We start from the raw sequence: 26440 nt of genomic DNA, 5'->3' as shown, positions 1-26440 counted from the left end.
TACATTTGATTACTTTATTCAGTTTCTGTTGTATGCTATTACTTATCTGAATACCACTGTTAGTACATCTTCCGGAAAAACCTAAAGCACACTGTTTATTTAATTTGTATTTTTGTTCTGTTGTATTTATTTGTCAGTTTTATTTGTTATTCCCTTCTTTGTTCGTATTGTATTGCTGACTGTTAACTTGTCTTCTGTAACTGTTTTGAGGACCTTTTACTTACATTAGTTAACCTAGTATTAGGATTTGCAGAAGTATCAATAATAATTATAAATCTAAAATTACACATATCATGAAATAAGACTTATATCACCCACCAATAATCGTGTAAAATAATCATGATTTTAATATTGACCAAAATAATCATGATTATGATTTCTGCCATAATCGAGCAGCCCTATAGTTTAGCACTATGTTGTTTAGTGAATCTAGTTTTTATGATGTAGAAATGTTTTTCTTTATGGCTGTCTTAATCATGCCATATTTCACCAAAGCTGATTTAATAGTAAGGAAAACTGCAGAATGCTGAGCGTGTTAATCTGTATTTATATAGAAACAGGAAGTTAGCTGACTTGCTACTGAAGTGTCATTTCAGAGAGGGAGAAGGATCACTCTATCCCTTCCAGCCTTATGACTAAGTCTATGTACACAACAAACAGCAAATGAAAACATTTCCTTGACACGCTACAGAACACAACAAGGGTGAAAAGGTAAAGGTAAAAGGAAGGATTAATGCATTTCTTGAAATGTGTAATTAGACACTTTGAATGAGTGCCAGAGATTCATCTTGGCTTTCAGCCAAAATACTTGATGTGCATCAGGGCACCACTAAAGTTTAATTTAATACAAACTGCTGAAACATGTGAAGACCGTTTAAAATAGCAGGTGACCTCTTATAAAATGACGTGTAAACAGCAGCACAAATTTTGGATGCTCTCATGATAAAAGAGGACATGCAGGTGATTAAAACTCAGTCAATTCTCAGTGATTAAAACTCAGAAATTCAATTCTGCAGTGAGTAAACCTCAAAACTCAGCTGCCAACATCCACAAATATTTTTAAACACAAGACACTTTGTACTCAGAAGGAGAATTCAGTCTTCACTCGGACCCCATGTGTAGAGAATAAGAAGTTCTGATTTCTCAGCCGTCTCTGAGTTACAATGCTGCTGCCAATAACCTAGTGCCAAACAGGGGGCAAAAAAAGGAGTCGGTTGTATCTAGTAGGTTTGAGCCTCATCAAAGCAGATGTGAAAAGTTTTCAGGACAAAATAAGCTTAAAAATTAGGTTACTTAGTGGATCAGTCTACATACTAACAGACCTGTTATATAAAAATCTTGGCACAATGAAGAAGTAGTAGAAAACGTGACAGGAATTGTTTACTCCTGGGCTTAAGAAGTAAAAACTGTCTCTGTTTGAGACAGACTAGCATCATTAATAAAACCGCTGAATGGAAAGAGACAGACTATGGCGGGGGAAACTGTGTTAATGCTGGCCCAGCCATGCAAAGACTCTGTAACACTAACCTACCATCGGCTAGGAAACCACAAGATAGTTTAATAGTACACGGAGACGGGGCCAATTGTAAACCCGCCACAGCCGGTGTTCTTCCTCACACTGATAAAACTGATTTGGTCAGCAAAAATACTTTGGATAAACTAGGATAAGTACATAAGGCCAGAAATAAGGCCCTGTATGCCTATTGTGCATTCTTGCATTACTGTGGTGGTTACAAACATCAGTACTCAAGAGGCTGATAGAATTACCTTCAGATGTCTGTGCCAGACCACTACATTGGAAGTTACAATAATAATAATAAACCTAAAAAAAACAATATGGTAACAGCTTTACTAACTTTAACCATGCCAGTAGTTTAGGGTTATGTATTAATCAGAATCTAATTAAGAATGTCTTTTTATTTTAACAGTATATTCAAAATTTTAAGTACTAAATAAGAATCTTGAATTTGATCTAAACAGAAACTAGGATTGAAATTAAAATTTTAATTTAAGGAAGTAGAAATGAAATCAACTTAAGTTCAAATTCATATAATCACAATAAGTGCAATTTTTATCAAGAAAGTTTTTACTTTAAAGGTTTTACGAACTTTACAGACAAATAGATTAATGGACCAGGGTGGGGGAACACTTAATTTCTCAGCAAACTGCATTACATAAATTACATTCTATATTTTGCAAAATCTGCAAGAAAAACACTGACTATAAAAGAAAACAGTTTCCACTAATGCTCCTTATAGCACCTCTTGTGGCAACACTGAGAATGCAGTGAAAGCCTTTTTATCCTATATCCTATAATACAAAAAAGCCAAAAACTAATACTTTCCTCCATTTCAACTGTAATAAATCAATAATGGTCTGCGTGGTGATAGTCTGACTGTCTTGAACCCATTAGGGAAGCAGTGAAAGAATCAGAGCATATTCTCTAATTCTTGCATTAGTCCACAAATAGCCTGGAGTAACAAGGCATAAATGACCTGGATATCTGAAGCATTAGTGCGGCAAATAAATCAAGTTGACAAAAGCACTCAGACTTGCACTTGTTGAGCTGATTAGTTTCTGAAACTCTCATGTGTAAACTAATGTAGTCTAGACTAATCATTTTAAAGTCAGACAGACCTTACTGCTCAGCGCTCCTCATTTAGCCTGGACTCCCTTGTTGAGAATTAGTTAAATTAATGACATAAACAGCAATTCATTTAAAAGAATAGCCACAGACTGTATTCCACAGACAGCGCCTTATTTAGCATGGCATAATGTAAGCTGACATTTCAATTCATCTTTAGAAGCTCTATTAATCTAGCAGGGTTCTATAAATTTAGCAGCATATGTTCAGAATAACATACTAACATACTATTTATCTCATACTGTGCAAGTATGCCCTCTAATGTGTACTGTTTATTTTAATTAAATTTTTTTATAGCAAACAGTAGTATGCTGCACTGTTGTCACATGACCTGCTAAAAAGTATTATTTTGCACTTTTAAAGAGGTCCTTGATTATGATTTTATAATCATAAATTATAATCATATAATCTGTCGCACTTTTTAAACTTTAGTTATTGTGTAATGTTGCTGTTTGAGCATAAACAACGTCTGCAAAGTTACGACGCTCAAAATTCAGTGCCAAGGGAAGATTTTTTCTTTAACAGAAATTGCTTTTTAACGACTACAACAAACGGCTGGTAGGGACTACAACAAGCTTCTTCCCGGGTTGGTGACATCACAAACCCCAAAATTTATATAAACTCTACCCCTGGGAACACACAACAAAGGAGGTTAGGCTATGTTGGGCTGCTTTAGAGAAGAGGAAGAGTTGTTGTAGTAGACGACTGCTTCATAAAACAAGGGTGGATTTGCACAAAAGATTAACATGATGGCACATGCTAGTCGATGAGTTGAATCAACTCCACAGCAACTACATAAATTTATCCACTAACCATTCAGAAACGTCCACTTGCATTCTAAAAGTTTTAACTTGTTCCTGAGTCTCTCCATCAGTGTCCGTATCCCGTTTGAACAATGTAAGGCTGAACACCGTTACTGACAATTGTAATTTTGGCTGCGTGAGATTCTCCAGCTTTGTTGTTGTTGAGCAACCAAAGCTTAAGCTGTTAAAGCTCGTATATACTTTTCGGTTAATTTGTCACACAGAAATAAAAGGCCAAGTAGAACACGTTGCATTATGATAGGGCTACATGGTTTGGGGAAAGAAATCTGACAAAATTGTGAACAATTAAAAAAGGTTTGCTGTGCTTGTTTGTTGGGCTTAACAATTTGGGCCAAAGCACAGTAAACACACTAAATACTAGTAGTAAGAGTTTTATGGTAGTATGCTAATCCACATATATGTGACCACATCAATCATTTGCAGCTTCCTAAGATGTGTTCACTTATATCACAAGAGACATTAGAAACACAGCTGTTGTAGTTTTGAAGCCTTTCAGCACAAACTCTCTGAGAGGAAGGGCTCTTGTGTGACACTTGAGAAAGGAGCGCAATGTAAATTTGAGGATCGGTATAAAACACAAGCCTAACATAAGTGTGTTATGGAAATAGATAGGTACTTTTAGGTAATTTTGCCAAGAAAAATTTTGTAACATGCTCTTACCTCTCTGACTGGTGAAGTTGAGCGATAGCTGGAGGAGAATCGGCTGCTGCTGCTCTTCAGGCTGCTTCCGCCAAGACCCTCCTGCGTGGAGCTCCGTGAGAGGCCGTAGCTGGAGCGAGCACTGCTGTAGGAGTCAGATGCGTCAGTGCCTCGGCTCCGGTAGGACTGCTTCAGGCCACTGCCGCTGGAGGTCTCGCTCAGGCCCAGAGCTGACAGATCATGCGTCAAATCGCTCTGACTCACCGACTTCCTGCGACTGAGGGAGATGCTGGAGGACACGGGTGAGGTGGAGAGGTAGCTGGTGGGGGCCGGAGAGTAGCTGTAGCTGCTGTATCCTGAGCCTCCATTGAGGCCCGAGCCATAGCCCTTTGCCGGGGTGCGGCTCAGGCTCTCGCTGCGCCGGCCGGCTAGCAAATCTGTGCGAGGGATAGGCCGACCCCGGTCCGGCTCGGATGATGAGCTGTAGTTGCGGGAGCGGCTGGCGCTTGAGCTCAGGTAGCTGGAGGAGGAGAAGCCTGAGGAGGAGCTCTTATAGGACAGCTTGTCCCTCTCATAGGAGCCCAGTGACGGGGTCAGGGAGGAGCCATATGAGCTGTAGTGACTGGTATAAGAAGAGCCGGCATAGCGCTTCGCCGTAGAGGAGACACGAGACATGCTGGGAGCTCAGCCGGAGGTGAAGAGGTTTCTGGCCGCATGGACTCTGTGAACAAAAGGAGAATCAGAATAAGAATACGTGTGGGTTTTTCAGCAAAATTCTGGCCAATACAGATAAACCCATCATTATTTTTGTTAAATTTGGCTTGAATTAAAAAAATTCACTCTATCTTCTGAATGCATGTTACTTTATTGTTAACGATTCATCCATGCATACATTTCATTTTTATTTTTTTTTGACCTTGTAATTTTTTATCATTCATCAAATAAACAAGTAAATACATTTAAAAACTACAATCAATTGTTTTAATTTGTTTTGAATTTGGACATCACAACATTATAATGTACTGTATGAAACATAATTATTTGTTTAGAGATTTGCTAAAGATTATATAAAGTGTGTTATTTAATTATTAGTGTAGATAAAGATTAACTTTAACTGAGCATTAGAGATGACGGAAATGTAAAAATAGGAGAAATTAGCACAATTTAATATCCAATTCCAGCCGATACTGATAAACAAACAAACAAAAACAACAACAACAACAACAACAAAACTCTAATATCGGCTGTAATGGCACATATATTTTGTGCATTCATATCTGCTATGTAAAAATAAAAGTTTCTTTTTTTATTTTATGTGCATTCTATGAAGTAAGAGAAGTTCAAACACTTTTGTCGAAGTGGCACCATCTGATATCTACGCTGACTGACGAGACATTAATCATTTTAACACATACAACAAGCTCCAAAATTCTTCAAAAACCCTATGAACACACTTTCAGTGGCGGTTTCATTACGTGTGTACTTCAGCCTTAGGGGAAGAGCGATCTCTCTTCAGTTGGGCAATTTCAGTCAAAAATGGTAGGATATAAACACTACCTGTTATGAATTTTGAATGACTCTGTGTCATGTCCTGAGGTCTCTTGTGTTCTGTGTGCTTGATCCTGAAAACATATTCGATGAATAGCAGCATGTGACTCTTGTCTAAACACAACACACACTGCGAGGGGTGCATATTACACAACCTACGGGGCATCTCTGCTAGCACAGGACCCTGAATGAAGCTGCGGAACAAAATGTGCCATTGTTTTTATAGAGGCCTGGTTTTGTGCTACAGCCCGAGTGGAGCACCGAGGAACCCCGCTGTTTGAATGAAACAAGAGCTCCCAGAGCTGGGCCGTTTGTGTTAAAGGGATATTTCACCCAAAAATGAAAATTCATCAAAATATCTTCTTTTGTGTTCAGCAGAAAAAAATAAACTCATACATGTTTGGAACAACTTGAGGGTAATTAAATGATGACAGTATTTTCATTTCTGGGTGAACTATCCCTTTAAGGTGGCACAGTTTGTTCTTGTGGAGAGACAGGGTCTTGTTCACAAGGCAGTGCAGCGTCTGAATAAATAAAAGTATCTTGTGTTGTTGATACGTGTTGGGTTCAGTGAGATGGCTCTTGTTTCTTTAATCTGTCTCTGTGCACTCTCTCTCTCTCTCTCTCTCTCTCTCTGAGTACAGCGTTCACAGACGCATCAATAATTCAACACATAGATCTGGGGTAGGCAGCACACTGGAGGCAGTCCAAAGCACATGGCAGACCGACGCTAACATGCTTTCACCAGACTAGAACTCTTAAGACAGTTTTCCGCTGCTTTCACATTGTGTTCCCTCTCTTTGCCCACAATAACAATAGCCACAAGAACCCTATCAAATGATATTGAGCAACCTCCTTTATATTCAAACCGCTACAGTAATACCACAAAAAAAATGAGTCTAAAAAGAGATAGCAGAAGAACTTTAGTTTTTGTGTGTCGAGCTTGTTACAAAACAACAGAAAAAAAGTTTAATCCATAGGCATCTTCTTCACAGGTTTCAGGGATTAAACTGGAAAGTCATTAAAAAAGAAGGGCATTCAGCATTAGAACAACACCAGGGTGAGTGGAACTGTAATAGTTTAGTGGAAACCATGATACATATTTTTTTCAGGACTTTGTGATGAATAGAAAGTTCAAAAGAAAAGCATTTATTTGATTTTTTTTTTTTTTTTTTTTAAAGTTAGTGCCACTTTTGATCAGTTTAATGCATCATTGCTGAAAAAAAAGTATTAATTCCTTTAAAATATCTTACTGACTGGCCACAAAACTTTTGAACAATATTGTATGTCATTCAAATATAATTATAATTTTTAACCTTAACTGTCACTCCCATTTTTAGGGAACAGACTCCAACTTAAATTGTTTTAAACCTTGAAGTTTGGTCTCCTTATAAAGAAAAAATATGAAAGTGAAATAAAAAAAATAGTTACTGAAGTTTTAGTTTAGGAAAATGTAAAATGTAAAAATATAATTTCTTATAATTTATATAAAATATATATTTTACAAAACTGTTTTACTCTAAAACTGCAAGAAAATCAAAGCCAAAATCTAATCAAGTTTCAAATTTGAGGTTGATATCTCAAAAATTCAGCTTTCAGTAAGAATTTGTTTGGGCGCAGCACCAAACTTTTCTACTAGATACCATCCAGACTCCATTGGTGACCACATAAGGACCCTTCCATTTCCATATAGCCTATGTTTGAGTGACGTGAAACATTTATTTCCATAATGTTCATACAATTTATGAAACTGACATCCTATTCAGAAATAGTATTTGGTTTGAATTTAACAATTAACAAACATATAAAAGACATGCAAAAAGAACAAGATTTTTCATTTTCATTGCTATTTCAAAATAAATGTGTGAACATTCCTTATGAGTCTAAAAATATTGTTGCAAATTAATAAATTACTGTTCCTCTGTCATTTATCTTGAAAATCTGAAACTAGAAATATTAAAACTACAATTTGTAAGCTTTCAAGTGATATATAGTATATTATTTTAGGTTTAGACTAAGATATTATTGCTTTAAGTATATAATGGCAAACGTCCCGCTAGTGGGACGGTCACAGTTAAGGGGTTATGCTACTATATTTAGTTCAATTATAGAAGCAGGCTCTGTTGCCTGTCATCATCTTCTGTGAGAAATATTTACAATGAAAAATTAATAAAGAAACTTTCATAATAAAGAAACATTAAACAATGTTTTTAGTAGAATAAGTTTGGACTATAGGCTTTTGTGTGTGTGTGTGTAGTATTACAATACAAACATTTCCCAAAGATCAGATTGGAAGTCACGTCCAGTGTGAAATGGAGGTTTAGTCAGTGGTCAGTGTCTAAGCTGTGGGAGTGTCATGTGACAGGTGGGGAATTGTCAGCCATGATGCCTGACAGACATCCGCACTTGCATTCACGCTGATAGATGTGCTGTCATTACACGCACACCACCACTGCTCCTTAACATTCACATTTAACACATCAGATTACCTACTTTTAGCTCTTCCACATTTGGAAAGCTATGAAAGCCACCTCAGAATAAAACAATAAGATAATTGTCACTTTAGTTCTATTAATTGTGACATAATATTCTACAATGTGACTTTAAATGTAAACATTAGTCTCAGAATTACCTGTTTTATTTTTTTACTCTGAGACAGAAACATCCATAGTATCATATGTACAGTATTAGAACTGCTCCATATTATTGCACCAAAACACCAAGCCATAAAAAAAAAAAAAATGACTTCAGTGACAGTAAGTAACTCATAAACTCGTGCAGGTGTTTTTGTTAGCAACACAAACAATATACTGAAGACTTAAGGAGGCAAAGTCTTGGGTACAGCTATATTTACCCTGAAATGTGAGCAGATAAGAGCTCAGTGGCCAAACTGACGCCTCAGCCCTCATCACCCCAAGCAATTGCCTCTCAACAATACTCAGTCTGCCAAACCAAACTCAAAATCTACCTTTTATATCTGCAGCTATCCAGTCATAAAACAGGACTTTACGCACATCAAACATGCACAGGTCTAGCATGGGTTTTCAAAGCTTATTTTTTCTGAAAAAGAAAACATTAGACTACAAATTTAAAGACATCATTCTAGGTTTTTAAATCATCTACAGTCAGCGTAGACAACCTGATTATTGAATGTGGAACACAGATTTTATAACAAACTGACATTAGGGCCACTGTCTATGAAAAGGAGACAATGAAATTGACAACATGGGGATTAACGTGTAAACTAAAATTGCAAATCAGGTGTATAGACACACAAAACAGCTTTGGTGTTTTTCAGTGTCAAAGGATGAACCCAATAACTTGCATTGAATTAACACACCCTAAAAAAATCTCCAGAGACAAACTGCAACCCTGAATGTTGTTTTTAAGTGTCACGGCTCTCTTTCGGTATCATGTGTGCAGAGTGCACTCCGCTAGCAGGTGGGTGTTAGGTTCAGGGGTACCTACTGTAAGTAGAGCCGTTCTTGGTTCTAGCAGACGGAAAAACAGAGTTGGTGGTTCATTATTCCTCACATACACTGTTCACTGCTGAAACCTAAAAAGACAACAAAAAATACAGAGGAGAGTTTAGGAATATGTGGCCAAGACAAGATTAATACACAAGAAATATAAAAGCATATATACGCTCATACATTTTCTATAAATGAGAGCCTCTTTTAAAACTAAGTTAACTAACATTCAGTATTTCCAGGCATCAGTTTAAATTCCAGACTTCCATTACAATCCAGATCCTGGTTAGGCTGAACGGCTAACAATAGAGAACATAATAAATGATGACTTGAGAATGTCATGCGCTCTCCCCCACAGACCTCATTTGACTGGATACCAGTCTAAACGGCTTAAAGTTAAAGAAAATAGTGAGTAAATTTGAGAAGAGGCTCACCGGTAGCATTTTCCATGGACAGTGTGTTGCTTTAAAGGCTGTAGCCCCAGAGTGAGAGGACCAGGGAGGGATTGCATGAGCACAGTGATCCAGAATGCTAGAGATCATATTACTGAGCTGGTAAATATAGCAATTGGCTATGACCTCCGTGGGTCATTCAACACTCCTGCATTCCAATTTGTACTTAAAGGAATCGCATTAAGACTTTTTATGGGCAGGATTGATTTTACAATATTATTATTATAATTACATATAGTTAAAATGCATTTATATAAACATATTAAATAATTTTATGGTTATTTTTTAAATAATTATTTTAAATTATTTATATTTTTTATAATAATTAAATAATTATGTTTAACATTTTATATAAAAATAATTAAATGATTTTGTATATATTTATTTTTATATTGTATTTATATAGTTTTTATATTCTAGTATTTATATTAAATTAAAAATGCTAGATCTTAAATGATCGTGATACTTAAATTAGGTATAGCACTGGGAAACAGGTAGGCTAATATGACAGTTTTTTTCAACTAAAGATGTCTGTGGCTTGTTTAACTGGGCTTTATACCTCAAAAATAGAGTAACTGACATGGCAAAGGTCAAGAAAAGCCAGTCAGGATAAATATGGGAGTGTAAGACTTAAGTAATGATGGGAGAGTTTAATAGTTCAGTAATTATGGGAGATTGTAACCTTGACTTAATGTAACACTACTAAAACAAACATACTTAGGTTTGATAGCTTATGTAACTAGACAAAATTATCATTCAGGTTACCTGTTAAGTTAAGAAAAAATACTTTGAATAAGTCTGACATGGCATTTAATGGGGGATACTGGAGTAATGAGCTGTAACACTATCAGTTTAACCTCCATATCTGTGAGAAAAATATTAAAGGTGCAATATGTAAGATTTCTGCCCGCTAGAGGTCGCTAGAGGCCTATTCAAAACAAGGGCGTAGCTTGATGACGCCAAGTTTGAGCGCGGAATCTTAGGACATGTGGTCTTCACATCACAGCCGGTGGTGGAAACATTCGGGATAGGACTCGGGAAGAAATCATGTTCATGGATGCGATTATTAACGTTATTGTAGTATGAAGCAGAGCAGGACCGAGTGTTGTGGGAGCTACACACACCTCACGAGCAGCGGAACTTTTATTATGCCACAGTCGCCGGCGCCGCTTCTCCGGTCATGAGTATGAGGTAATGCAGCTCTGTTTATCATATTAGATACATTTGAGAGTGTTGAAAATGATGTTATTACGTTACTCTGTGTGTTCGCTAGGTGGCTGCTGTGAGACACTTGTTTGAGACACACTGCAGATAGATCGATTTTAGAATATCATATTAAATGCTGGATGGCTTGTGTTGATAAATGGCATGCAATTCATTTTAAAACGTATTGTATAGCTGCATCTGATTATGCTATGTTAGCTACTTGAAAAAATTGTGTTTTTCTCTGAGGCATGGTAAAGCATGGTACTTGCAAAAAAAAAATCAAGAAAATTAGATTTAAACAATAAGACTAAACGTGTTGAGCTATATAACAACAATTAGTTTTCTGTCTATAAACGTAACCAAACAGTTGTTCCCTTGTCTATTAAAACATGTAATATATTAAAGCGTCTTTAGTGTTTCCATGGTTTTAACAAAATAAAACCGGAAACCGAGGGTAATGCGGTTATGACGTAATTGACAGGCGACTCCTCACACGTCCCGGAGCCTTGGATAAAATTGCAATTTTGTCACGATTTACAAATAGTTGGAACATTTGGGATATTGTAAGTACTCAAGTGAACAAAATATATAACACCGGCCTAGTGTTTTTTTTTTTTTGTGTGTGGATATTTTACTGCACAAATCTTACATATTGCACCTTTAAGGATTTATAATCTCATAATTGTGGCAAATGTCTGCATATTTACTATCCCTTTTTGTTTAATCTTTGTTCAATCCTATGTTTACAAAAAAAAAAAAAGTAAGGCTTTGAAGAAGTAAAATAAATTTACATTCAAATATTAAAAAGTTGATTTTTTTTTACTACTCCTGGTTGTGTGGTGCATAAGTTGTAACTAATTATACATGACACTAATTTACACAGCTTATTAATAAGTTGTAGATTTATAAACAAATTTAATTAGAAGCAGACAAATGAGGGAAAATCAAGGTTTAAGAAAACACTGAGTCACAGAAACAAAATGTTACACGCTGCCCAGTATCTCGTACTAGAGCAGCGTGTCACGTGACGGAGTGCGCGCTGATGGCTGCAGTGTACAGCGTTACATCACTAAACTTCACCAAGTACTAGATAAAAGAAAGCATGAAAACATGAGCACTTCGAATAAATGTCAAGTCTATATTTATATTTGCTTAAAAAGAAGAGAGAGACTGCACCCGACTGACATACAATTACACGATACTTCACGTTTATCACATTTATCGAACACAAAAAGGCTTTCCATTCATATGAATACATTAAATCTGCGGGACTGGGTCTGAAGAAAAAAAGACCCAACTCGCGATTTACCACTGCAGAACAGTGTAATTCCATACATTTATTCGCAGCACAACTCGCCGGCCTATGTTATGTAATTAGTGAAACGTCTGGAAGCTTCCAGATAGGACGAGTATATTAGTGGGAACGGCAAAGCAAGAACGTGCAGCGCGAGCATTCATAGCATTACTCACCGGAGTGAGCGAGACCATCCTCCTCTCCCCTACCCGCTCCTTTAAGGGAGAGCCCACCGTAAGTGAGCCCTCCACGCAAGGCACTTCAAACTCCTCCAGCCGATACACGATAGTTCACTGATGCTCTTCAAGACAGTACAAACAACAACTGAGACATTTTGGTTGTTTCTATCCTTGTAATATTCAAAGCTCTTGACTTCTAGTAAAAAAAAAAAAAAAACGGTCTCCCACTTTAACGGTGACGTTGCCGAGCTTTTCTTTCAGCTGATTGGTTGGTCTGCTCTCGAACGTCAACTCAATGCCACCGCCCACACGGTCACCCTGGCGACGGAAATAAACACTTTTGAGATCCGTAGTAGTGCTTGATGCGATTTAAATTCATAGTCCAAACAAAAATAAAATTTCTGTCATCATTTACTCATCCTCATGTTGTTCTAAACCTGTATCACTTTCTTTCTCCCGTGGAACACAAAAGAAGATGTTAGGCAGAATGATATACACAGATATAGTCTATTTACATTTTCGAACCAATACTGAACAAGAATAATGTAAAGTGTGGGTCTAAAAACAAAATCACAGGAAAAATATTTGAAAAAAGGACAGCAGTGTTAACTAAAAATGGTAACACTTTAGTTTAGGGTCCAGTTCTCACTACTAACTATACTTGCTTATTATTATCTCGCATATTACTGGGATATTGGCTGTTTATTAGTACTTATAAAGCACATTATTCTGCATGACCATATTCTACATCCTTTAATCCTGCCCAATCTTAACAACTACCTTACTAACTATTAATAAGCAGTAATTAGGGAGCTTATTGAGGCAAAACACACAGTTAATAGTCAGTTAATAGTGAGAATTGGACCCTAAACTAAAGTATGACCCTAAAAACTATTAAACAACCTTTAAACAACTATTAAACAATGTTTCTTGAAATAAAATAATAAATAAATATTAGATTAAAAAAACCTTAATTTTAACAAAATTGACAAATGAAAAAAGTTTAAATTGAAGAACTAAAAAACAAAAAATGAAATAAAAATAAATGCTAAATATTTAATAAATAAAAACTAATAAAAATGATAAAAGCCTGTTACAAAATTACTAAAATTAAAATGACAACTGAAAACATACAATAAAACCAATTCAAAATATTAATAAATACTATAATATTACATAAAATAACACTGTAATGACTGTCAGTAAAAGTTTATTTTCCCTAATCCTTTGAGCCATTCAACTCTCAAACATAGATACATTAGTGTGCACATATGTTGGCAAATCAATGGAATAAAACAGTCAAATCTGATTCAGTATAGTAATGCATTAATGGTGTGACTGTGCAACTCAACTCGAAGTGTTCATTACAATAACAGGCCTTAATGCATCCATTAGATAAATGACTTTCTGGAATTCTCATCCCTTTGACGCTTAACAGCCTTTTACACACCCCTAACAAATGAACTTAAACCGAAGATTAAGAACTGCTAATGTACAACAGACAATGTAAATTGAGAGACACACACCTTTTAAACTACATTCAACACATAATATCCTAACAAAGAGAGGAACATAAATATAAAAATTACAATCTGGAAAAAGAAAAAAAATCAATAGTGTACTGTGTGTCACACTGATTGAAAAGTGTCTGCTTTATGGCAATGAAAAGTAACTGCAGTAAATTTCACTTGGTAAACATTGTTTTCAACGGTATATTTAACAATTTTCATCTACATACGCGTCAGTCACAGTTCAAGTGGCATTACCTTCAAGGTTGTGAATATTAATAATGGATATACATTTATAGAAAAAAAAACATTAAATAGTTATGCAAAAGTGAAACACTAATATCAATAGCATGTCCTGTGTGGGCACAGAACATCAAATATTGATATTCTAAAAGGGAATTCTCTGGATTGAAAAACAGTGCTTCGTTCTGCTTTAATGTTTGATTAGGGGTCACAGGAAAAGGCATTAAGAGTGTTAAAGGCATAGACGATGGTATAACCTTCATATATAATCTTCATCATCTTTGTTCCTCCGATCAAACAACAACCCTTAAATTACTTCTACAACTAAAAGGGATCTGATTTTAACATCCCACTTCAGTACAAGTTATACACATATTAAATCTCTGACTATCTACTCTTTTTGGTTATAAAAAAAAAAAAAATAAATCAAATTCTGAATTATGACTTAATGGTTTAGATCACGTCTTAATGACGAGTATATGTAATATGCATGTCTGAAACCTGAAATGTTTAATGAGAAAAAGCCATCTTTTCATACACTTTTATATATCAGTACATAATAGAAAATCTAATCTATACTAACCTAAGCATTTGCAATAAGTGTCAGTGTAACACAGCACACTAACAGTTAAACCGAAAGGATCTCAGTGCTTTTCCATTCAGTCCATCCTTCAAGTCATGCTATCATATATATGAAATAAAAACGCAACAAACTATGTTTTTATGCCAGTTTTAGCTGCTAAACATGGGGGATTTTGTTGAATTAAGTACGACAAGCATGTGAGATGGTTCATGCACATATAATTAAAGGAATAGATCACAAAAAAACAAAAATTCTGCCATCATTTACTCTCTCTCGTGTTCCTCCAAACCTCCATACACAAAAGGAGATATTTTGAAGAATGTTTTACCATTGACTTCCATTGTATGGACGGAAAAACGTATACATTTCTCAAAATATCTCAAAGTAAATGATTACAGAATTTTCTTTTTTTTTTGGTGAACTATGCCTTTAATTTAACACAGGAACCCAAATTCTGGCTGGATACAGTCGTACACCATGATTGGTTTGCTACTGATTTGTTTTGTTTTGTCTTTAACAAATAACACCAATTAATAATAAATACTGCACATAATAATAATCATACCATAACAATATTTGGTGGACTGTGTTGATTTTCTGTCACTGAACAGATCTAATTATTCTGAAAATAAAAAGTCAAAATCAACACAGTCCATAATATGGACATAAGTGAAATAAGAATAAGCACTTTTTCCAGCGTATGCATTGTCTTAGAGGTACGAGTTTGAACGCCCACTTCCAAAGCAACAGAGAAAGTATTAATAGAGATTCTCCTTTAAAAAAAATAAAATAAAACATATTCAAAAGGAACAAAAAAAATACCACAATTAAATAGTAAATGCATGCATTTGCAATTAACTTCTGGAATCAATCAAATTGTAAAAATGGCTCAAATGAACTGGATATTTAAAAACATTTGTGAATAAGATGTTTCGCAAATCTTTCCTAATGAGAATCTAGCACTGCCCATACAGTATATAAGGCCTGAGAGTCTTTTGCATGTAATAAATGGCTGACACAGCATACAACACACATCAGCAGGCAATGAATATCCATGATTTAATCTATAAGACATCAGTACAGTGCAACATTTTCTTTCAGCTATGGGTGATTGTCTTAAGATCTGTAAAAAGCACATCCTGGGCTGCCAGAGCCCTTCGCTGTGCTTAATTTGAAAATACAGGGGTGCTTGTGAAGTCTGAAGACAAAAATGAAAGCTTTAATAACAGCAACAAAACCAGAGGTGCACACGAGTCATGGCGTTTCTTACGACCGCGTAGTGACATGACACATGAAGTGCCGCTTGAGTATAACTGAAGCCCCAGCAAGCCCCAGTTTTTCCCTGAAACACAGTCCCAATCACTCTGTGGAGCTTAGATATAATTCAAAGTGGATTTGGTTATTTAAATATAGCATTCCATGATCTTGGTGAAAGACGGTTATTTTTTTTTGGGAACTAACAGAATCTCATCCCCGTCTTGAATGCTGTAGGAATGCAAAGCGCGTGCGCTGTATTTCAACTCATCGGGGCCGAAGGCAGTACACTTGTCGATGTAGTAAAGGCGCATGTTGCTGGTGGGGAGCTGCATTACAGTCTTTAACTGCTTCTTCAGCTCTGCAACAGTCTGGTCCAAACGGATGCTCACCTGCTCCACTTTGTCTTCATAGCGCACCTCCACCTTGGCGTGGTAACGCGGTCGCAGGTCGATCTCAGCCAGAGGAGCCAGTTTCCCATATTTGGTCACCAAACAGTGATATCTTCAAAACAAAATGCAAATACCTAATCTGTATTCAGCTTTTCACTACATGGTCAAGCCAAAATAATACCTAGAAAGTCAAAATACTGTCAGTAATGCAAGCAATTTTAGCTATGCAAACTCAGGATAATCATTTCTGTACAGTATTTCGATTCTGGTCTAAAAATACATCTACAAAATCCTCATACGTGGAGTACACAGTGCCTTTTCTAGCTTTTTTTTTACAATATCAAACTAATGAACGAAAAAGCAACAGTTCTGAAAATTAATAAAAAAATGAAAAACTAGAATAACAGGGCTGGAAAATTCATCAGTCCCCTGATTTAATACTTCATAGAGCCACCTTTTGCTTTAATTACAGCCATTAACCTTTTTTGGTATGTCTGTACTAGCTTTGCACACCTAGATTGGGGAATATTTGCCCATTCTTCCTTACAGAATTGCTCAAGTTCAGTCAAATTCCGTGGTGAGCAGTATTGGACTGCTCTCTCAAGTCCATCCACAGATTTTCTATCAGATTTAAGTCAGGGGGCTCTAACTGGGAAGGTGAATGACCTGCATCTTCAGCTGTCTAGCAGAGGGACGCAGGTTTTCCACAAAAATTTGGATGTATGTGGCAGCATCCATTTTCCCTTTAATCCTGACCAATCGCCCAGTCCGGGCTGAAGAGAAACACCCCCACAACATAATGCTGCCACCGCCATGCTTCACAGTAGGTATGGTGTGTTTTGGGTGGTGTGCTGGGTTTGCTTTTTGCCAAACATAGTGCTAAAAGAAAGAAGCCTTTCCTAAAAAACTGCCACACTCAGTCTCGTTTATATGCAAAAACACACCTGGAAGACTCTGATGCCATCTGGCAAAAGGTGCTATGGTCTGATGAGACCATAATTAACCTTTTTGGACTCCAAGTGCTATGTTTGGCACTCTACAGTAAATAAAATTTACTGTAGAGTATCATAATTAAAATACTTTAAAAACTGAGGAAAAACAAACAGGATGACTTACAGCATCTGCTGATCAATGTAATATGTAATATGATCTGTATGCCTTTTCATTAGGTGGTGATAGTGAAGTGATAGTGAAGAGAGGTACTGACATCAGCGATTCTAGAGGGAGGTGCTAATTGGCTGTTTTATTTTAGGGGGCATAACTTGCAGTAGGGGGCGTAATTTGTAGGGGCTTGGTTTGGAGTACTGCGGGACACAACTGGACACACTTGAAGTGGTTAGTTTTGCCATTATTGCCTGAGCTGTGACGTTATAAGCAACGACAGCGAGACATACCGATGACTCGTGACCCGCGCAGATGCTGACACGTGTAGGCCAACACTGGTGGACTCACTCCCTACTCGATTTTTAACATGAAATAAAAAAAAATTCCAAATTTGCAGGTCGCACAGGCGCAACTCACACTGTCTCAAACAAAAGGTCACAGTCTGAAGCCCTGATAGATCATACTGAAGGATCATGTGACACGGAAGACTGGAGTAATGGCTGCTGAAAATTCAGCTTTGCAATCACAGAAATGCATTTTTGATCAAATAAATGCAGCCTTGGTGAACATAAGAGACTTTTTTTAAAAAAACATTAAAGAATCTTACCAACCTTAAACTTTTGATCAGTGTATATTAAAATACTTTTAAAAATGAGAAAAAAACCCCTAATCGACTAGGTTAGTGGTTGACTAGTCAACCATCCTGACCCATCCATATTATACACTACAGCATTCATGTCTGAAATTTACCTGTGAGGGAGCTCCTCCTCTGAATAACCCAAATGATAACGGATGAAGAATCTCTCAGCGTCCTCTCTTTCGCCATCCGTAACAACACTCCCATTTAGGTTGGTCACTGACGGCAGCCTGCGGGCAGGTGTAATGAGATTATCTCTTCAACATTTCTAGAACATTACTATCAGTTTCTAATGAAGCTAAAGGGATCGTTCACCCAAAAATGACAATTCTGTCAAAATGAATCTATCATCATGATGTTCCAAACCTGTATGAACTTCTTTCTTCTGTGGAACACAATAGGAAATATTTTGAGTAATATCTCAATATCTTTTATTTGTCCATACAATGGAAGTCAATTGTCATCAAACTGTTTGGTTACCAACATTCTTCAAAATATATTTTTGTGTTCCACAGAAGAAACGTCATACAGTCATACAGGTAATTTTTGGGTGAACTATCCATTAGACATGTTGGACTTACTGGGCTATCATTAGACTGCGACGCTCCATGCTCGTGTAAGCCTGCAGTAGAGGAATGCCTTGCAACCTCACCTCCTCCAGTTTGGGCAGAAAGTTTAGCTTCTCAATGTCGTCCCATCGATTAAGTCCTGACTCACACAAAATGATAAGAAAAACTTATTTTTGTGGGGTTTATTACACTGTAATTACACTGTACTAAAATAGTAATAATACTAAATTAAACAGTTACACATATAGTATGATCTTTTAGAACCTTCCAGCACAGGTTAAGACATTTGTCAACACTGTCACTAACAAAATGACACCTGAGTTGTGCAGATTGATGCTTCGAAGGTTAGGGAAGAGCCGCCGAAGGATTTCTCCCGAGTCCCGAATGGCGCTCAGGTTGTTGTTGGCCATGACCAAAGTGTCCAGTGCAGGGAACATGGAGCCAATTTTTCGTACTTCATTCCACTCATGGAGGCTGTTGTCTGTGATGTGGAGCAGACGCAGTGTGGGGCAGGGTATGGTAGCCGGTGTCACAGTGGTGTACTGATTAAGGCACAGGAACAGCTCCTCAAGCCTGGACAAAGCCGATCAATATTAGTGGAGAGCTCTCATACCAGAGACACATTCATTAAATATCAAGGATCTGATCGGATAATATTTGGGATAAGCAGTCTTGTTTTTCCTCAAGTGCTATTTAAATATTAAATGATGACATTTCATTAGGTCTGGTGTCAAACATATGAAACAAAGAACCGGTGAAATGGACCATGTCCATGAACTTTAAAGGGATCATATGATGCTTTTTACTGTTTTCCTTTTCCTTTAGTGTGTAATGTATCTGTTTGTGCATGTATATGATCTGCAAAGTTACAAAGCTCATAGACTCTCACGAAGAGATTTATTCTAACACAGAACACTGATCTAGACCTGCATAAAACACCTCGATCGAAGTCCAGATATTACGTCCACATCAATGCCCGCCAAAGGCATACGCAAAGAAAGAAGGTTTCAGCGAATTGTTGGCATGTTGCGGTTTTGTTTTCAAGGGGTTAATCAGAGGTTAGATTTATTTGTTTCTGAACAGTACAACCCAAATGTTTGCTTGTGCATGGCGCGTTTTTCAGAGGACAGCTTCTTGAACCTAGGAAAGTACAATGCAGGCTATAAACAAAGACTACTTACCACTGAGAAATGTTCTACTCAAGTCGTGCTTGCAAAGTTGGTTCTGATCAATCAGCTTGATCATCCGAATGATCAAAATCTGACTCTGGCTCGAACTGATACGGTAAAACCAAAATTATTATTAATTGTGTTTACAAATGCTTTAGAAGCTTTGGAATTTGAAGATCACAATTATGGTAATGGGCGTTACATTTCCGACACATGCTTGAGGTGTTTGGCCAATCACAACGCACTGGGTCAGCTGGCCAATCAAAGCACTCTGAGCTTTTTGGAAGAAGAGGCTTTGTAGAAATCAGCAAGTTTCAGTCAGACTGGGAATAGAGAAGCTGCAATAATGTACAGTTTGTGGAAAAATAATGTGTTTTTTTGAGCATTAAAGCTTGTTAACCTAATCTATTACACCCAATAATCAAAATATGGAAGTTTTGTTCACAGAATTGCATGTATACAGCCATTAAAATACTCTGTATGTGAAAAAAGATATAAAATCAATACTACAGTGTCTCAAAAATCTCCAACTAGCAAGAGCAATCAATACTATACACCAAGTACACCTTCAGTATCTGTTATACAAAATGCCAGTCCATATTTTTTCAATAATGCAGAAATATCAGGGGTTCAAAATGTGACTCACTCAGGCATTTCTCGTGTGAAAGTGTGCACCGTGTCCCAGGACACTTGAGTATTGTTAAGAACGAAACGGCGGATGCTAGAAAAGGCCTTAGCGCAGTCTGGGTCTAAGACTGCATCACTCAGCTGATTAGAGCTGAGGTTCAAGAACTCCAGGTGCGGGATGTTAGAAACAATCTTGCTGATCTGGAACAGATTAAAGGGTTGAAACAAAAGTTAAAATCATTTAACCATTCTCATGTAATTTTTAAAGCTGTCATGCTGTTTTTTATTTTTTTTCATAGGATATAAAAATTAAAATATTTAAAGAAAAGTTACTCAGCTCTTGCTATACAATGGCAGGTAAAAATATACACACTACAATTCAAATGTTTGGGGTCATTTTTTTTTTTTTTTAAGAAAGCAAGCACGCATCAAATTGATTAAAAGTGACAGTAAAGACATTTATAATGTTACAACAGATTTCTCTTTCAAATAAATGCTGTTGTAATAATATTTCACAATATTACTTTTTAACTGTTTTAACTGTAATTTTGATCAAATAAATTCATTAAAGAATCCCGAAAAAATGTAGCACAATTTCCACAAAAATGTTAAGCAGCAAAATGTATTAAACATTGATAATAATAAGAAATGTTTTATCAAATCAGCATATTAGAATGACTTCTAAAGGATCATGTGACAGTGAAGACTGGAGTAATTATGCTGGATTACTAGTTTGCTATCACAGGAAATATTAAACTAGAAGACAGTTATTTTAATAATATTTCACAATATTACTGTTTTGTTATATTTTTAAAAAATATATGCAGTCTTGATAAGCATAAGACTTTTTAAAAAAAATCGGAACAGTAAGTTTATTATTTATAGATAAATAGTATAAATAAATTATTTACATAAAAACCATCCATTTCAGTCAGTTTCTCAAATAAATCTATATAGCACATTCAGCGTCTCTCTATTAAGTATGAAGCTGTGAGTTTAATTACTTCAAAAACAGCTCGTTGCTGAGAAATATAATGTAGCGATTCAGTAACAAACCTATTTTTTTAATAAAATATCAGTGTTGATAAGTTTTTGTGCTCCTAAATGTTTCTGTGTGATGTATGCGTCTGTGTGCTTCAGTGAAAACAACGCATTAATATAGAATGGTTATTGAACGGACTTGGAATGTTACCTGTGCTTTAGACGGTTTTATTGTACACCGTCCAACCAATCAGAATCGAGTATTCAGAAAAACCATGGTATAAAGAACAATATGAGGGTGAGTAAATAATGACAGAATGTTCATTGTTGGGTGAACTATCCCTTTAAAACTTTTAAAACAAAATTGGCCATTTGAATCTGTATTATTATACAATGAGGAAAAAATCTGAAACAATGAGATCCCCAGATGAACTGACTAACTCACCTCATACCAGTCTTGGAGCTTGTTGTGGGACAGATCAAGTTCAACCACATGAGCACAAAAGGCAGCAATCTCTCCCTCGTCTCCTGCATGACTGATTCCACTGCCATTCAAAACCAAAACACTGGGCAGGTTCAGACGGTCTGAAGGCAGAATGACCACACAATTAATGAACTATGAAACACAGCAACAAGATACAGCTGCCAAAGCAAACACTAAAATCACCTAGGAAGGAACCTTACATGACTTGTTTTTAATGAACCCAAGCCTCACCTTTCATAGGTGATGCCTGTGGTCCAGAGGGCACAACCACGACTCCCAAGCCTGGACCCCGACGGCAAGGAAAGTTCTCCGGGCTGTACTTCTCACTGATCGCCTGCATAAAGGTGCGGCCTTCTATCTCAGAAGCTTCCATTGCACTGTTCCAAGCACCTTATGCAGCTGTGAATACACAATTATCAAAAGGACTAATCTAAAGATAAAGTGTGTATTTGTTTTTAATTCTAAATAGTTCCTAGTTCATTGTGCATAAATAGGAAATCCATTTATATGTTGATTTCCTAAAATGGTGGTTTCAAAAGGGTGTTCGAAGATTCCTACATGTCAAATTCTAGCCCAACCAATGGCAGTTTGTCCAAATGACCCTGAACAAGCCTTGCTTTGCAATGAAATTGTCAAATTATCTGATATTTGAAGAGACGTATAGACCTTGATGTATAGCCATGAGGATCTGCAGGGGCCCTCTATATGATATCATTTCCTGTTTTGTTTTTAATCATTGCATGTTTGTTGCACCACATGACTTTCATTTGGCAGATAAAAGTTTTTCAAATATTAATAAACATTAAATCAGTTGTCAATATATAAAACATAGCAGCAAATATAAGAAAAAAATATCTGCCAAATCAAAGTCATATGATTCAACAAACATATATTAACGCTACAGTTGTGGTCAGAATTATTGGCACCCTTGATAAATATGATCAAAGATGACTGTAAAAATAAATCTGCAATGTTTATCCTTTTGATCTTTAATTTATAAAATTAGCAAAAATCTAACCTTCCATTGAAGGAAAAGTATTGAAAGTGGGGGGAAAAATCACATTATGAAATAAATGTTTTTCTCGAAAACACGTTGGCCACAATTATTGGCACCCTTTTATTCAATACTTTTTCAACTTCCTTTTCCCAAGATAACAGCTCTGAGTCTTCTATAATGCCTGATGAGTTTTGAGAACACCTGACAAGATATCAGAGACCATTCCTTCATGCAGAATCTCTCTAGATCCTTCAGATTCCCAGCTCCATGTTGGTGCTTCTTCTCTTCAGTTCACTCCACTTATTTTCTTTAGGGTTCAGGTCAGGGGACTGGGACGACCATGGCAGAAGCTTCATTTTGTGCTCAGTGACACATTTTTGTGTTGGTTTTGATGTTTGCTTTGGATCATTGTCCTGATGGAAGAACAACCATGGCTCATTATAAGATTTCTAGCAGAAGCAGTCAGGTTTTGATTTTTTATCTGTTGGTATTTGATAGAATCCATGATACCATGTATCTGAACAAGACGCCCAGGACCTCCAGCAGAAAAATAGGCCCACAACATTAAAGATCCAGCAGTATATTTAACCGTGGGCATGGGGTACTTTTTATCCATGTGTGCACCAAACCCATCTGGTGGGTTTGCTGCCAAAAAGTCCTTTTTTAGTTTCATCTGACCATAGAAGCCGGTCCCGTTTGAAGTTCCAGTCGTGTCTGACAACTGAATATGCTGGAGATTGTTTCTGGATGAGAGCAGAGGATTTTTCTTGAAACCCTCCCGAACAACTTTTGGTGATGTTTGATAATTTTTTTTTAGGCTTTCTGAGACTCAAGACTCAACTAATCTCTGCAATTCTCCAGCTGTGATCCTTGGAAAGTCTTTGTCCACTCAAACTTTCCTCCTCACCGCGCATTAGGACGATTTAGACACACGTCCTCTTCCGGGCATATTTGTAACATCTTTAGTTGATTGGAACTTCTTAATTATTGCCCTGATGGTGGAAATAGGGATTTCCAATGCTATTTAGCTATTTATATCTTTAGCTATTTTCTTACAGTCACTTTCTATTTTGTGAAGCTCAACAACCTTTTTTTAAATATAAAAGATATATATCTTTTATATTTATATAGGGTTTTTTTTTTATAGCTTTAATTATTTTTTTATTTCAGTTTTAGTATTTATTGCATTTCATTCGTTTTGAAAAATTCATAAACCGAACAAAAATGCCATGACCCATGTGTCAGACAACCTTGAGAGGTTCAGTTAAACATATAGTCAGAAACTGCAGTCCTCTGGGCTACAAATTTCATTTTTAAACAGAGCTGGCCTAGATTTAACCATCTGCTGGCTAAATAAATCATGTTCTTTGCTAAAATGAAACCAACAGCTTTACTGAGCATAGCAATACTGGCTTATAACATTAAATATGTTAATCCACTGATGACTAAACATGTCTGGTGATTATGTTTTTCCCTATATTAATCAATGTAAATATGAGAAGCATGAGTTTTCAGGGCTCTCACCTGCTTTGAGCGATTTGTCCTCACAGGTCCAAAGTCCACAGTCACAGTTGTGCCATAAAATAACGTTTACTTTTACTACAAAATGCTATTCGTCCATTGAGTGTCAAAGTTCAGTGGATAAACGTGGCTGCACACCAGCAGAGAGACTGCTCAGTGTCCTCACCACACTTTTCAGAGATAACAGCACTCTGTAGAAAGAAGACACCAGGTCAGCATAAAGGACAGACAAACCATTCACCTTCAGTTTTAACTACACTAATCTGACTCAACAAAGCCAGAGTTTCTGTTGAAGTAAACACACACAATATGCATCTGAAAAACCTTACTATAGTTACAACTCACAGACTCTTAAAGAAAATACATGACAAAGAGACTCAAACCATGTAAACATTCTTTAGACAGCTGTGCATATAAGAGTGCTAAAAGAACAATAGCGGACTTGTGAAACAAAAAGTTGCCAAGACAATGCACTGCCGGAAGCAGTTTCATTAAAGTCTAGCGTCCGAGTGTCAAATTACAAGAACAAGAGCTTTTTTTATATTTTTTTATATGCGACTTTATTTTACAGCATGCTGCACATTTAAAACGTATGAAGAAACACCTATAAAGTCAAAATGAATTTAAGTATGAATAGTAGCTGTAGAGCAGAAATTCTACAAATGTGGCTGATATTAAAGAATAAAATTGATGATAAAATGATAACTTTTATGGATTAAATAAGTAAATATGTATTAAATTAATTAGACATCTGCAATAAATGATTTTAATTTGTAATCTACAGAATGTCTGCCTAAATTTTAATATAAATAACTCTTAAAGAGACACATGGGAAATATCACTGTGCAATGCAATCCTTGCCTTACAAAAACAACATCTTATATCCATGAAAACAAAAGATTATAGTATACTAGTTAAATTTACTAGATTTTTTGACTCAATTTGTAAAACATGTAATTTTTAACTATTTTAACTGTAATTTTAATCCATTAAAGAATCCTAAAAAACGTGGCACAATTTCCACAAAAATATTAAGCAGCAAAAATGTATTAAACATTGATAATAATAAGGAATGTTTTACCAAATCAGCATCATGTGTATATTTTATGTCCAAAACCACAGTCTATAGTCCTGCATTCATACATTTTCAAACACGGTAGAATTTACAAACCATCACATGACAATAACGCAATGATAAAGTCATAAAGGTGGGTCACCTTCATCTGTGATTTTATAAGAGCACAGGTCATTTATAATAGAGACTGGTGCTAAATCAAAGGTAAATCTACAGTAACTTGAGCTTCTGCATAAGGATACATATATCAAAGCTGACAGCACCACTCATCAAAACAGACCACTAAATGTTAAATGACTCGGAATGAGAATGTATCGTTGTAAGTCAACACCAGTGAATGATCATACTTCTGCTAATATTTAGCTAGCTTGAACCGAAAACATCCTTCCATCATCACAAAGTGTCTTACATTGAATGAGCAGCTCCTCAGTGAGACTCGGGAAAAGACGCTGTGATTCACAACAACTCCTAACGGTCAGTTCATCCAAGTCATTTCACGTGAAATCGCGCACTTTGATCGACGAGATGTTACAAGTCGCTCTTGTTATTGTTGATAAACCTGTCACGCTGACCCTATTGTCACGGAAGTGGCGTCACTCCAGCTGGGCGCTCGTGACTTGACCGTTAAGTTGTGTACGAATACTTGAGCGCCCTCGCTGGCGGAAAGGAGAACAACGGACAATATTTAACGCAAATTACTACGTTCGATTTGTAAATTTATAGATTGAGTATGTTATTTTATAATATGTAGAACAGAGTGAATTAATGATGCAAATAAGAAGATCAGAAAAGGCGACTCATGAATCATGGGGTGTTTGAGGGTCTGCTTACCATCACTGACCATGGCATGACAACCTCTAAACACAGAAGCTTTTTTGATAACAAAATTTTGCAGTGATTCAAGGAGTCTTTCAGACTGATTAATGCTTCCACCTAGCGGTTGGAAAACTTCTCACATGGTTGGTTTGCATTGCATGTCAACTTTGAGGAAAGCTATTACAAATAGTTCTCAGTAATTGAAATAAAGCTAAAGTAAAATA

At 36.4% G+C, this 26440-nt stretch overlaps 2 protein-coding genes across 5 annotated transcripts in view; both read right to left on the bottom strand.

Moving 5' to 3' along the window:
* Positions 1 to 13310, bottom strand: part of usp2a (ubiquitin specific peptidase 2a) — a 31346-nt gene extending 18036 nt beyond the window's left edge. Inside the window, exons 1-3 of one of the 4 annotated variants that reach the window (XM_051861506.1) lie at positions 12254 to 13310; positions 9124 to 9211; positions 4129 to 4828 (exon numbers count right to left, since the gene is read on the bottom strand). In XM_051861506.1, the coding sequence (XP_051717466.1) occupies positions 4129 to 4782 (654 nt within the window). In that variant the 5' untranslated portion in view covers positions 4783 to 4828; positions 9124 to 9211; positions 12254 to 13310. Of the gene's footprint in view, positions 1 to 4128; positions 4829 to 9123; positions 9212 to 9352; positions 9538 to 9559; positions 9709 to 12253 lie in introns of those variants that run through there. The other 3 variants (XM_051861505.1, XM_051861508.1, XM_051861507.1) reach the window with 3 other exon arrangements.
* A 139-nt stretch (positions 13311 to 13449) lies between these two features.
* tbcela (tubulin folding cofactor E-like a) lies at positions 13450 to 25999 on the bottom strand. Its single transcript, XM_051861511.1, has 9 exons — positions 25810 to 25999; positions 24329 to 24516; positions 22039 to 22206; positions 21769 to 21908; positions 20362 to 20543; positions 18863 to 19119; positions 18559 to 18685; positions 18091 to 18207; positions 13450 to 16348 (listed from the first exon to the last, which is right to left on the bottom strand). The coding sequence occupies exons 3-9, from the start codon at positions 22178 to 22180 to the stop codon at positions 16030 to 16032; spliced, it is 1284 nt and encodes a 427-aa protein (XP_051717471.1). The 5' UTR covers positions 22181 to 22206; positions 24329 to 24516; positions 25810 to 25999; the 3' UTR covers positions 13450 to 16029.
* Between the last annotated feature and the right edge of the window lie 441 nt (positions 26000 to 26440).

Source organism: Ctenopharyngodon idella, chromosome 15 (assembly GCF_019924925.1).
Source record: "Ctenopharyngodon idella isolate HZGC_01 chromosome 15, HZGC01, whole genome shotgun sequence".
In the NCBI taxonomy this organism is placed as follows: Eukaryota; Metazoa; Chordata; class Actinopteri; order Cypriniformes; family Xenocyprididae; genus Ctenopharyngodon; species Ctenopharyngodon idella.
The sequence above is the reverse complement of the archived record's forward strand: the minus strand, read 5'-3'. Positions and strand labels throughout refer to the sequence as shown.

Excerpts from the sequence above, each read along its gene's own strand:
- tbcela (XM_051861511.1), bottom strand. The coding sequence starts at position 22,180 with ATGGAAGCTTCTGAGATAGAAGGCCGCACCTTTATGCAGGCGATCAGT. Across the intron at positions 19,120-20,361 it reads TTCACACGAGAAATGCCTGA|GCTTGAGGAGCTGTTCCTGT; the intron begins GTGAGTCACATT and ends GGCTTTGTCCAG. Across the intron at positions 18,686-18,862 it reads CATCAATCTGCACAACTCAG|GACTTAATCGATGGGACGAC; the intron begins GTGTCATTTTGT and ends TGTGTGAGTCAG.